This window comes from Apiospora phragmitis (assembly GCF_038363925.1).
Source record: "Apiospora phragmitis strain CBS 135458 chromosome Unknown utg000007l:1.0-2108841.0:1.0-2111359.0, whole genome shotgun sequence".
In the NCBI taxonomy this organism is placed as follows: domain Eukaryota; kingdom Fungi; phylum Ascomycota; class Sordariomycetes; order Amphisphaeriales; family Apiosporaceae; genus Apiospora; species Apiospora phragmitis.
The window spans coordinates 1,285,510-1,299,369 of record NW_027117405.1 but is presented as its reverse complement, the minus strand read 5'-3'; the positions used below and the strand labels follow the sequence as shown (position 1 = coordinate 1,299,369).

The window sequence follows — 13,860 nt, the reverse complement described above, 5'->3', positions numbered from 1 at the left end:
ATGATATGATGCATTCACGATTTGCAGGTGGTATGGGGCAGCGGGCAGGGATTCGTGGTGGCACATAGGGTAGTTGACCAGCGCGAAATAACTGGCGGTGTCTCTACGTAGGTAGTAACCGTGGTGCCTCCGCGGAGACCTGTAAAAGCTCCCGGAGCTAGCCGCACAGCGTTTCTAGTACCGCCAACAGGATCATGCTTCAACTCGACCTTTCAAATGGATTTTACGAAACGCTGGACCAGCCCACCCGGCCGAGCATGTTACCCCAGTCTATATACTCAGGGACATAGGTTAAAAATCTACAATATCGAGACGGCCACTCCACAGTCGGCGGAAGCGATACCACTCTATCCTTGCCGGTCGAAACAGAGGCCTACTGTACCTTGCGAAGATGTAGTAAGTGCCAAGCCGTTCGTCCCGTTTGCCATCTCGCGATATTGGAATAAACGTAAACTCGGGGCGCAAAGCTTGAGTTATGAAGAGCCGCAAGCCGTTTGTGCTTACCTACTACATGCATGTAGATCGTAGATATATATATTGATCCTATGTCTAGGTAGAGACATACATGCATAAATCGTTTTCCATTCTTCGCTCTCCACACCAGCATTGATGGACACATAGAAAAAGAACGCGAGACTAACACCGCAAATCACTAAATAGGGTAATTGGTAACGGCTTGGCAGTCGTCCCGAGTATATTGCTGTTTCGAGTCCGAGGTGTTAGTGGAGTAGATCGGCGGCCGGTGTGTTAACGGCGGTGGTGGGGTGGTTTGAGACCTGTAACCTTAACGCCGTCCTCGCATACGATGGCATCGCGGGAATAGCCTGGCTTTAATACTGTAAGTCAGATGCATGTTGAGAATTCGTTTCAAACAACAGATGCAGCCCGGCCTTGTGTTGTGGCTAGTTGCCAGGCCACTGCGATGCTGATTTGCCACTGATCTGCCGCTGCTCTCATGATGCTTGATGGGCTATGGCTGCCATGTTGAAACGGGAGGCCTTCTGGCAAGGCCTGCTACCTGCTTGCGGACAACCTTATCTGCGCATGCGACACAACCTCCAACCTGGCCAGCATTGAGCATCGTGAGTGTTATTTCTCCGGTAGAGAGTGATGCATTATAACCTCGCCTGCGCGGATATGTCACCTATCTCATGCCGTTTTGGAGGCAAATCAGAATGGCCAGCACACGTTCACGCCGAGTTACCAAGCTGCCTAGTACTCGAGATCGCGCTTCTCCTAGCACCTATGTAATGCATCATCCGAGGTCAAGGAATGGGAGAAAGGGAACCATTATACGAACTAATAAAGCTCTTATCTATACTACCGGACGCCTCGAAATTGTTTGTTTTCCTGCCTCCAAGTGCCGAGACTGGTCTAGCCTCACTATTCAGCTCTCAAGGACTGGGCGGGTTGGCACCTTAGTGCTCAGCGGAGGGAAGAGACTGCCAATAGTCTGTTGCTGACGGGCGCAGCTCGTTAGCAGCACAGCCAAAGCTGAACCGTTCAGCTCGCGAACTGCACATACCCGATCTATAAGTCTCCACGTGCGAGAACCCCTCAATGGTATTGGCATCTGGTTGCTGGGGCATGATGAGATGCTGCGGAGAGACTCTTGGCGGCTTCGTTCAGCGACGGTGCAAGATGAGAGAGGTGACCTTGCAGCCTTGGTGACCTAGCCAGGGCAGAGTGAAATTCCATGCAGGTCAATCACAATGGATCATCGCTCATCATGTCCATGCTCTCTGCTTTACCTGGTAGGGAATCAAGACCCAACTATGAAATCCTGGATATATATACCTAACCTACAAACATGCTTCGCGCAGTGAGACGTAAATAGACACTGCCGAATGGCTATGCATTTTCTGAGAGAGAGCCTGTTGGATGAAACCAAGCCCCATTTGCATGAGCCCAACAGCCCAGCCCGCCATCAGGACGCAGCCTACATTCGGTCTCATTTCTTCTTCATAGCTAGCGCCAGTAAGCATGCTGCAAATGCCAGCAGGCAGCATGATGATACATTAATGAACTATACTTTCTCACGGATGATGTCTGTTGCACAGAACTACACTTCTGGCCGTACCTGCTTCGAGGGATCGATAAAGCACTGGTACAGGGATTCGAGCAATACTTACTTGATGCACATGCATCAATCAAGCATCAAGGTTCCAGGGTCCCCCCCTAGCGTGGATGTGGATGGAGGTATCATTGGTGTGAGTTGATTCCTCCCTCCACGTACTCGAGACAAGACAGACGCACTCCATCGGGTCCCAATGCGACGAGAACACATTCAAACGTTTCAACGTCTAGTTGCCTTCAAGATTAGATCGTGGGCGTGAAAGTGTTTCTATATCAGCGGGGTGATTTGCTGTCCAGGTCGACAGCCGTGCCATTGCATTCTTTCTCACCCTCCCTTTCCCGCCCTTTCAGAAATTAGTCGATTTGGGGGACTTCATCTATCCGTTCCTGCGTGCATATCATCTCGTCCATCCGACTGGCCCAAAGCCTGTCTGTGCTACCCAACGGCTTGTTCGTCCGCAGTAACCTGCAACCCTGTCAAGGCTCGTCAGAGGGATTCACCCCGGCAGATCCTTCAGAGATCTTTACTGCAAAGACCAGAGTGCTGTGGGCACCCGGGGCATCTTGGCAATCTCGAAATAGACTTTCGGGGATCTTCTCTGCCAGAAGAACAGCATAAGCCGTCAATCACTTACTACATACATATCACTGCCTCCTCGCACCCACGACCCGCCAACAACCAACGCATTCAGTCGTGTTCATCTGTTTGAAAAGGCGCGTTTGCATTACAGTACATACCTCCCTTGCTCCCTTACATACGTCAGTCACCCCGGGGAAGGGAACTGCTGAGAAACCTTATATATCAGCCGCTGCAATCAATCCATCATCCATCATCCTATATCGACGCAGCCCAGCGAGTCATTCGCAATACGCTTTCTTTATAGTCAGGTAATTGCGCTCCCCTTTTCTATTCTGTGTTTCTCCATGCCCATAATCTCTGTCCGCCGCCGGCCTCTCCCTTCTTCAGCTGTACCCACCCCTAATCACATTCCACAGCATCAGCCTCAGTGCCAAGTCGCCCTTCCGGGACGCTACAGATCCCACCATTTAGGCTTCTCGTGTCCACATTCAGCTCAACACCAACACGTCTCGATCGGTCTAGACGGTCTTTCTCGACTGCCAAGACAATAAGAAGGGTCTCCTACTTTGTCGTGCTGCCCACATCGTAAGAGTCGAGGTTACTTATAATCTCACCTCGTGGCACCTAACTCGGGTTGGGGGAAATCGCTTCCGTTCTATCTTAACCGTCCTATTCGAAGGAAATCACAACTGTCGTTTGGCCAGCACCCAGCTAGCAGTGAAGAAAAAGATGAAGGTCTCTACTACGCTTTTCACTCTCGGCCTCTACGCCATGGCTCTTGGCGCGCCAACGCCAATGTCCAGCGGCAAGGCGTCGATGAACCCCACCACGTCGCTGAGAGATGTGCTGCATCGAATCCACTCCAAGGCAGCCATGGGAGAGCGCTTGAGCATCAAGGAATTTTTCCGCCATCATTTGGAAACCCACCCTACCGCCCCCTCCGACGAGATCAGCCCCTCAGAAGCTATCGAGATGCGCCGGCCACTGCCGACCTCCTTCATAATTTCGGCCGTGTCGGGCTCGGGCTCGCAGACTCCCATCCCCGAGATGGAGCAGTCCAGCACTGTACGGGCCGAGACGGGCTTCGTCTCGAAGCCCAACCCTACGACAGTCGAGGAAGAGGTCGCTGGGTCTCAGCGCCTCTACCGGTTTATGCCCTGCCAAAGGCATGGGGGTAAACAGCACTACCACTTGGTGCGCCAGTACGCAGACATGGTGGTAGTCGGTGTCTTGGCCGTCTTCTTAATGGCGGTTGCCGTTATCGAACTGTGGACCCCGGTCTCTACAAGGTAATTTACTTTGGCACCTTATCCCGCGATCGAACCGCGATATTGCTGAGCAGGAAAGCTAACTTGGTACAGGCTGCGACAATGGCGGAATAAGGATGGGGCCATTCGCTTGGGAGACGAGGAGAAGATGCATATGGCATCGTCCGATGCTTTACAGTCCTCTGTACCACGACTATTAACACCAGCTCTCAAACCAGCCTCGACAAACCAAATCCAATAGCCGTCAGCTGTGTTTGCCAGCTATCTTATTTCCTTAAGTTTCTTGAGATACCACATTGGGCAGGCGTTAAGGGGGTCTTGCATACAAAGCATGCATGAATTGGGGTTTCGGGGATCAATGCATGTACGAATATTCGATAAGATGACGATCCGACGCGGGTGAAGGAGATCTGGGGTTGGATGGAGAGATATCTTACCATGCCGAACCTCTACGATACTGTGTCCCAAGAGGACAGGTAGTATGCAGTAAAAATTTAAAGCAAAGTTTGAACATGCACGCAAAATGAGACACGCGCGGGTCTCAACCGTCAGAGACGATAGCTGTCATCTGTCATATTGTGTACAGACAGGCAGGCCACTTAATACGCAGTCGCCAGCCTCCATTGTGAGCAGCAATGAGGATCTACCTACCTGCTCACTGCCTACTGCCTAAATTAATAAAGTCACTACGATTGCTCACTGATGGCGTGTGTTTGAACAGTCATTGCAGAGCATTCCCATGTTCCATGTATCAAAGTCAACCAACAGTTTGATTGTGCCCAACGCCTCAACCGATCCAATGCATGTAGCAGAATTTGGTCTCATTTGATCCAGCCCTATATGTGCCTTGCGAGGCGAAATGGCAAGAGATGATGCCACATACAGCTCCCTTTTTGAGCAACTGATAGGACGAGCTTGGCATGGAATGCTGGTTTCGAGAATCTGATTATTGCAGATCTGTATTAACACAATTATATCAAGGCATTCCTTGGGCGTGTAGATGATTTAGTACTGTTGAAAAGGAGAAAGCCGGTCGGCAGGCTGTTAGTTCTCTACAGAATGCACTCTCTACTTTTCTGCTTAGCTAGCTGTATGCCAAATGTCTTGCGTATGTCACACTGTTATTGGTGAATAACCTCGTATCCAGAATCATGTCTGAACATCGCGGTCGTACCGCCCATTTTTCTATGAGTCTAACCAGGATTTAACCGGAGAAAACACTGTAAGATGCTCGGGGAAACGGGATGGTCTTTATATATCTGTAAGCTGTCCCCATCCTCCCTATGCCTAGCAAAATCATGAAGTACGAGGTACGAATTCCAGTGCTACCAGTCTAGGGGGGCTATTGCTGGATTACACTGGGAAGGGGTTTCGAGGTTTTGGCTTCAGGTTGAATGGCGGATGAAAGCCCCCCCAAAATTTCACCGTTAAGCAAAGTATGATATGGCTGCCACAGAGTCAGTAATTTGTCCAGAAGGCGACAGCTGGTAAACATCCAGTCGAGTTCAACGAGCCCTGGATGAGGCTTAGTATGCGTCATATTGTTAGGCACGAGCGAACATGCATCTGCATTCCCAGGCTTAAGACCTCGTTTAGTTTGCGACCATGAGAAGGAGATTTGCCCCAGCATACGTGACACCATGAATGATAAGGTCTCATTAGTATTGCACCACATCTGGTGGTCAAATGCAGGTGTGCAGATTTGGCATCAACGGCTGTTTCCGCGAACAGAGATCACCCACCTATCGATGGGAGCGCGGTTTCATCGAACAAACCATTGGCCACCGGCCACACCAATAAGTCAATTGTTGGCAACATCGTTTGGGGGCTAGACATATTACAAATGATACCCAAGTAGATAAGAATGAGCGTTCATTTGTGTTGGGCGTTAGCTACACAAGGCAGTGTCACGTTGAACTGCCGCGATGAAAGACATCATCACTAAGCAGAGTGAGGCTCGTGAACATCCTAAGGTGATATGTCACGTCGTAGACGAAGGGGATGTTGTAGTAGCATTCCCTCTCTATGGCCATACATCTGGGCTCCCGCAATCTCCGAGTAGGACGCAGACGCCGCCAACATGCCATGGCTCGTACGCATTGCTGCTACTCTATTATCACATCGGCCAGCCCATTCCTCTTTGTCAAGTGGTTCAGCGACAGTAGGTGAAAACCGAGTTGACGGTGTCATCTTATGTGTTCTTCACTCGAGCCCATATGCACTAGCTGACCAAACCAACAGACAGCAAATACTTCTCAGGACGCATATGTTATAGAGTATATGGGGTGCTGCAAGAATGTATTCCAGATACCGGATACCGGCATTATGTTTGATGTTGAATCAAGCAGCCAAGCCAGCATCCGCCTCGGCACCGGACCTCGTGAGCTGATCAGAGGATAACCATTCGGCAGGCAGACAGATTTCTTTCAGCGGGACCTTACCAACTTCGCAGACAATGCATATAGTCAACAAAATAGAGACAGCGGATTTCGGCCTCATCAGATATGACGGCATGGGATGGCCTGGCCTGGCCTGGCCTGTCGTTTCCAGTCTACTATGAGTAAAGTTGTCAATCGCTCTTTGCGGGGAGAGTCGGTCTGTATAGAGCGGGGCTCTCCCCGACCTTGCGCCTCCTAGCACAGCCCTTTCTCTCTGCAAGCGAAGATGCAAGAACCGTCTGCAACCCGTCTTGGCTGCACAGAGGTGCCGACCCGGAAGACATTCAAGATTCTCCTCACTCGGGCTTGCCGTGAATCTGCACTGCACATTGCTTTTGGCCGAGTGCCGCAGGCGGCAGAGAATCTCTCTGACTTCTGGACACGATCCACAGGTACTTACCCACCGCATTTTGCCTTCGGGGCTTTGGTACTGGTTCCACTAACTTGCTAGTACAGGGACTTGCTCTCTTAAACCAAACGAGCTTGCCGCCATCGCAGCATTGCTGCCCGAGGAGTGTCAGGTCAGACAAGTGTTACTGAAAGCCTCACTCAGTTGATGCAAGCTAGCCCTCTTCCTCCCGTATTTCGTGTTCCAGGGCGCTGGGCGACGAGGTCGAGATGTTTGCGGAGCAAGCCGGCTCCTGTGAGGTTCTACGGCCCAATGGGGTTGACCATGAGGGTCAACGATGCAGGAGACTAAGCCAGGCCACCACACACCTTTGAGAGGATGGAGCCAAGAGCTTCACACATCCTGCTATTGGTTATTCTCACAGCCCCCAAATTTGCCTGGGTCAGCCCCTCATGCATGCAGCTGCGCGTCTCACACCGTTGTTCTTAAATAACGGGTGGTCCTCGAGGTCGCAGCTTCAGAAAATTTCATAAACAATCAATGCTTCCTCATTGCACTCGCACATTCACAAGTAACTCTCAGTCTATAGTCGGTGGCTTTCCTTCACCTCAACCAACAGACAGCCCTACCAATACAAGCGCCTGTGCCGGCTGGTACCCCGCAGTCTCAACTTACGGGACCCTGATCCAGGACACAGACGATGTCACTGCGAGTAGATGACAGCGGCCGCAGAGGCCGCTCCCACTCACCAGGGCGTCGGGACGATGAACGCGACCGTAGCCGCGGTCGTGCTCCCGGCCACGACCCGATCATAATGGATGCGGTTCGCATGCCGTCGCCGCCTACTGGATTCCGATACGACGATATAGAGATGAGGGCCCCTCGGCGGTCGGAGTACGACTTGGACGACCGTCATGCCTCGTACCGTGTCACGTCTCCCACTGATGACTCGTATTACCGCCAAAGCCGCGAGGCAGTCGGTGGCCACGATGATTACAGCAAATACACCAGACGTATCGATGACAGTTATGGCAGAAGAAGTCCGGACAAGGACCGAGACTCAGACAAGGAGAAGCACCGGCTGAGTGAGGCGCTGGGCAGTGCTGCATCCTTCCTCCCTGCCAAATACTCTCAAAAGCTTGACGGTCTGGTGTCGCGTGACTCGGACAGCGACAAGGAGCTCAAGAAGAAGATGAAGAAGGAGAAGTTGGAAGAAGATTTGGCCTATGGTACCGCCTCTACTATGCCAGGTAATTTTTCCACTAATGACCCTCCATCTATCAATTTTTCCTATGCGAAAACCCCCAAGTGGGAGTATGAGGTCACAGACACTAAGCCGTCCTATCCAGCCCGGGAAGCGCCGTACGACCCCGTGGCGCATGACCAGAAGATCCGGGGGAGATCGTCCAGCCCCAACCCAGAGTTCTTGTCCGGCTCGAGCTTGTCCAGCTCGAGCAAGCACCGTTCTCGTAACTCCTGGGGCGGCGAAAACACACGGTATCCAGGTGCAAACGTCTTGACGGTCGATCCAAGCCGCAGAGACGGTTCACATTCACGTACACGTTCGCACTCACCGCAACCACCGACAGCGCGCATGTCTTCCCTCAGCGTCAACACCGGGTTTGCCACTGCCTCGCATCTGTCTCTCTCGAATGCGCCTGCGTCGCCTCTCCTGGAATCATATCACGGCACATACCAGTCTATATCCCCTATGCCCTCACCGCTTCTTCAAGCCTCGCGTGGCCCCAGCGGCGAGCCCCTCGAACCTCTGTCGCCTGGGTACTCGGACGATGAGCGTGGAGAGAAGAAGAAACGACGAGCTCGCTTCAATGACCCGGTGGACGATGCTTCCCGCCTCGCCAAAGCTCTCAAGGGGGACAGGCGTCCAGATACGGAGCCGCTCATTGAAATCTTACCAGCGTTGACACACAGCCAGGTCATGAATCTGCGCATCGAATACAAACGACTGGTGAAAACCGGCAGTGAACGCAAAGGCGTGAACATTGCGAAACATGTTCGTGCCCGGCTCAAGGACGAAGACCCACTGCTGATGAAGGCATGCTATACCTGCGCCCTGGGCCAATGGGAAAGCGAGGCTTACTGGGCCAACTTTTGGTATCAAGGGGACAAGACGCGACGCGAGCTATTGATCGAGTCGATTATGGGCCGTACCAACCATGAGATAGGACAGATCAAGGATGGTTTCAGCGACAAGAAGTACCGCGACTGTCTGTCTCAGTGCATGAGGACCGAACTCAAGGAGGATAAATTCAAAAAGGCGGTCCTTATGGTGTTGGAGGAGAGGCGCATGGAGGAGTACGACGAATACGGTCGTCCCTTGCCAGTCGACCGAACTCTAGTAGAGGATGATGTGCACGATCTGCGAAAGGCCGTCAAGAGCGAAAAGGGCGGCGAAACGGCCATGATCCAAATAGTCACCATGCGAAGCGACTCACACCTGAGGGAGATTCTCAAGATGTACGAGAGGACGTACAAGAGCAACTTTGCGAGAGATGCGCTCAAGAAGAGCGGAAACCTCGTGGTAAGTTCTCCCGAGTCAACCCGGTAAATGATGTACAGAACAGCATGATTAACTCACACATTTGCGAATAGGGCGAGCTACTTGCTCATATCCTGAATGGCGTCATCAACAAGCCAGTGCGCGACGCGTTGCTGCTGAACCACGCGCTCACATCCTCGAAGAAGGATGGGCTGCGCCAAGAGTTGCTCATCAGCCGCTTGGTGCGGTACCACTGGGACCGCCACCACATGGCTGCGGTCAAGCGGGCCTACCGGGAGCGCTACGGCGAGGACCTGTCAGATGCGATCCGGGATGGAACATCGGGCGAATGGGGACTGTTCTGCAGACAGCTGGCCGTCACGAGGATGCCGGATGATGTAAGGCAGTTCGAGAAGGTGGAGGTCATCAGGCGGTGATGAAGATGATGCATGCATGCACGACTCATGAATACCTGCCACCAATGTTTTGTTTCCTTTGATGTTTTCCCTCCCTCTTCACCACAATATAGCCTCAATACCCAGCAACGATGCAACGCTGAAGAAATAATGAACAAATTACTTACCTACTATTTACCTTTCTCCTTTACGGTATGTATTTTGCAGTGTTCACCTGTTACGTGGTCCCGATTCGGCCGCGGAGATCATGCCATTAAAGCGGACAATTCCGCTGCCTATATATAAGTGCATCGTACGGAGTATTCACTCGATTAACTCCCTAATAAAGATTTGACGTCACAGGAAAACAGCATCATCTTGTCTACAGTAGAGCACGGTTGTCCTGGTGGACTGGCCGTTACATGAAACATGGAAAAACATGGTGATGGGAGTGGGACATGAATTGTAATACCGACGTGCCATCGTGTGTTCCCAGGTGGCGCATCTCGTAACAATGGAGCGTAGGTAGATAGCATACCCGATTTCCACAGATCTAGAATTCGAGAATCAGACCAGTTCGCAGCGCTCCCATCGCCGACGGAGCCAACCAGTAGGCCAATGCCAACCACCCCCTTTCCCCCACTCGAGTGTCAGTCAAAATGATACGGGCAAGCCTAACCGGGCACTTGAACGGCCAATCCTGATCGTTTTCCAACAACCCTTGCGAAGTCAAGACAGACATCTATCATCTATGCACCACCCCAGACCTGGACATCCCTCTCAGGAGTCGAACTCTGTTGCTGATCAGGGAATCAAGCACCATTAAGGCATAGGGGTCCCCGGGTGCAATTGCCCAGAGGCAGTGTTCCAATACCGTTTGGAATCAATATTCTTCGCTAAAAGCCGAACCGTCTCGCCGTTTTTGGGGGCGCAGCTCACCGACCGGCCCTGTGTTCTGTCACCACCCATCTGTAAGCTACCTCTTACCGTCTGTGACGACTTTTGGGGTTGTCTGCAAGCACCAGCCACTCTCACCTACTTCTGACCACTACTGCGCCTTTTTGTTCATGCAGTAGCCAATCCCCACGCCTAAATCCAGCTTCTGGCCGTGTCTGCTCTAATAGCGGGGTCGGGAGGCCACCAATAAGTTCTTCGCTCTCGCGCTCTCTCCTGTCGCTCACACTCTCGTGTCGCATTGCATGTGGTTCAGCGGTGGACGTACGTTGTCTACTAGTCGCCCACTGCCCGAGCAGCCAACGTGTGCCAATATTGCGGCTGAGGCAGAGCAGGTTTACCTCACACTCTACTTTCGACGTCCTACCTCAATGCCATCATAGCTCCCTCTCCCCCAACGATCAATCAATCAATCAATCAATCGGTCAATCAAACTATGCGCGGCGCGTCTCTCCTATATCTATCAAGTACCATCGGCGCCATTCCCTAGCATCCCCATCACCCCCATCCCACCTTTTTCCCAGCCAGCAGCAATTAGCTGGCTTCGCAGCCAAGCCAGGCTCTTTCTCTTTCCGCCTCTCTTCTTGAGATGGTAAACCTGCTAATTATATCCCGCTTATCTCACGTGCGGTTTCCCAGCTGCACGTTCTCGACGTCGCTACCCGTGGAACTTACATTCTAGGGCTGGTGCTGCACTGCATCTTCATGCGCCTGTTGCGACTGGAACTATACCGTACATCGTCGGTTCAGAGTTTCAACTGACAACCCCGGAGTCCCTTCAACCTTCCAGATTGAAGTGGGCTCCGCGTCAAGTCGTCCAGCATGGCTCCAACCCTGAGCCTGGGGGCAGCCATCGCCCCGCGGTCAGATCTGAGTAACGGCGCCATCGCCGGAGCCGTAGTAGGCTCAGTCGTTGGAGGAACACTGATCTTTCTGGTCCTCCTGTTTTTCTATTTTCGGTATAAACGGAGGCGCTTACAGGCGGCTGCCGATGCGGACCTAAACACATACAAACCTCCCATACATCGGAGGGTCTCTTTCCCCGGTCAAGCCTCCGGACCTGGCCAGACAGATGCGTCCCAAGCTGAACAAGGCTCATCTACCACGAATGGAAGGGTTGAACCGGGAGCCCCCGGGCTGAGCACTGGGGGCAACTTCCACCCATCTCCAATCACAACTACCAAAGGAAATAACTTCGCGAGAGGGACAGACAACTACTACACACAGTCACCCCAGCCATTCCAGCAAGGCTTCGGGCAGGATCCAGCCCCAGGTGGAGCGGCGAATGCATATTATGCAAATTACCCCATCGGAGAGCCCTCGGCGGCTGCCAGCTACTATAACATGGAAATAGCTATGGAGTCGGATCCGAACCTCCCTCCGATGGCGCCTCCCAGCAGGCAAATGACCGAGCTCTACCAGGAGCAGCTCAAACAGGCACGCGATCTTCGTAAAAAGGAGCGCCAAAGCAGCAAAGGGTCGGTAATGAGTCGGGTGATCAACAGTATGCGGAGGAAACATTCCTCCAAATCGTCTTCGTTGGCTAGCCCGGTTGAGGGCTCACCTCTCTCTCGGCAGGCTGATGTGCCATTCTTCTCGGTTGAGGGCGCCGAGGGCTCTGCCATGTTTGCGGAGCCTCAGTCCATGGGTAATGAGCCTGGGAGCGACTCACATCGTGCGAAGAAGACGAAACACGACGATTCTTACTCGTCGGCTGGACATCCAAGGTTGGACTCTTTGAACACGGCCTTGAAGACTGAGCCGCCTCCTGATCCCTCGCTTCCGTCCTCGGCCTATCACAGAACGGATGCGCCAGCGGAATCGTATCATGACACTTCGAGGTTTTCCAAGGAGCGACTCCAGAGTCCTGATATTCCGGAGCCTATGGAAGGCGCACCTTATGACGACGCGAACAACCAAGGCCTGCGCCCATCGCACTCACCTACTATGCCGCCAGACAGCTTCATCGCTCCGATTGACATCTTCCAACCAAGCAATGATGCCGAGAAGGCCGCTCATACACATGCGGAGTTGGAGCGATATGAGAAATCATCATCCCCGACCTACATGGGAGGATCGAGTTCTCCACCGAATATTACTGAAGCGCACACGAATGGTGGACCAGTAGAAGACGAAGATGAGGAGATCGATGACTACAGCGAAGATGATGACGACACACAAATGCAGCTTGACCATACAGCATACCTCGGTGGTAATCCCACTTATGCTGGCGAGAACGGGCAGAACTTCACAAACAACCCGAGCAGAGTTACACCAGACCACAGACTGACGCCATCTGCGGACTACTCGACTCCGGGGCAAAGTTCGTCGAATCCTTCGGCTGGGGTCACACCAGATACCAGAATAACGGCATCACCCTCCTCCACCGAGAACATCTTTATCAAGCAGGAGACGAGCACCTCTCCCGAGAGCTACGGCGCTGTACCTTCGCCTCAAACACCGCATTCATACACCTGTGATGAGTGCAACAGGGCCTTTGACCAATTACACAAGCTGAACCACCACAAGCGGTATCACGACCGGAAGCATGAATGCCCCTATCCTAACTGTGATAAACGGTTCGGGACAAAAACACACCTGGACCGACACATCAACGACAAGCATGAGAAGAAGAAGGGCTTCCACTGTCCTGAGGTAGGCTGCCCCTACTTCAAGGGTGGCAAAGCATTCCCTCGCAAGGACAACTGGAGGAGGCACATGCAGAACAAACATAACATCACGCCTGTTGTCGACCCAGAGGCTATGGACCAAACACAGGGCTGAGCTGTCTCTTCTGCCTCGAGAGCATCAAGCAAACTCGGGGAGTATTGAGAGTAGGCTTGGGTCTCACGGGGACGTAAGTTGACGACGAGCTATTACTATACCACCATCATCGATTGTCCGCCTACACCACACTCGCTTCGTACCCCCTCTTCTCCTTCGGCTGATGGTCGGTCATTGCTGCGTCTTGACTCCTCAAGACGTCCATGCCACTTCAGCCTATCCTCTTCGACTACCCATCATTCCCATACGTATCATTATAATTTGTGTCATTTCAAAAGGCAATACGGACACATTTGTCAGTGGAGCATTCAGGCTATTAGCGTTTGGTGGAAAGTGCATGGCGTTGGTGAAATACCGGCTTCGATCTTGATTAGAAGATTGAATATCGCGAACAGAGTACCCCCAATGTATTATTCAAAGAAAGATCCTTATGTAGCGACTCTAGTCCCGTAGGAACGTACAAAATCGAATTCAAACTGCGTGGTTTCAGCAGTTGTAGCTACTCTGCTACAATCT

At 52.3% G+C, this 13,860-nt stretch overlaps 3 protein-coding genes across 3 annotated transcripts; all 3 read left to right on the top strand.

Moving 5' to 3' along the window:
* Nucleotides 1-3,385: 3,385 nt before the first annotated feature.
* Nucleotides 3,386-4,165, top strand: PG994_007359 (uncharacterized protein; the record flags this gene model as incomplete). Its single annotated transcript, XM_066858768.1, has 2 exons — nucleotides 3,386-3,945; nucleotides 4,018-4,165. The coding sequence occupies 2 exons, from the start codon at nucleotides 3,386-3,388 to the stop codon at nucleotides 4,163-4,165; spliced, it is 708 nt and encodes a 235-aa protein (XP_066715710.1).
* Nucleotides 4,166-7,411: 3,246 nt separating this feature from the next.
* Nucleotides 7,412-9,648, top strand: PG994_007358 (Annexin A7; the record flags this gene model as incomplete). Its single annotated transcript, XM_066858767.1, has 2 exons — nucleotides 7,412-9,253; nucleotides 9,325-9,648. The coding sequence occupies 2 exons, from the start codon at nucleotides 7,412-7,414 to the stop codon at nucleotides 9,646-9,648; spliced, it is 2,166 nt and encodes a 721-aa protein (XP_066715709.1).
* A 1,734-nt stretch (nucleotides 9,649-11,382) lies between these two features.
* Nucleotides 11,383-13,344, top strand: PG994_007357 (uncharacterized protein; the record flags this gene model as incomplete). The annotated part of the gene is made up of 1 exon (XM_066858766.1): nucleotides 11,383-13,344. One exon carries the CDS (start codon nucleotides 11,383-11,385, stop codon nucleotides 13,342-13,344), a length of 1,962 nt encoding a protein of 653 aa, XP_066715708.1.
* Nucleotides 13,345-13,860: the final 516 nt, after the last annotated feature.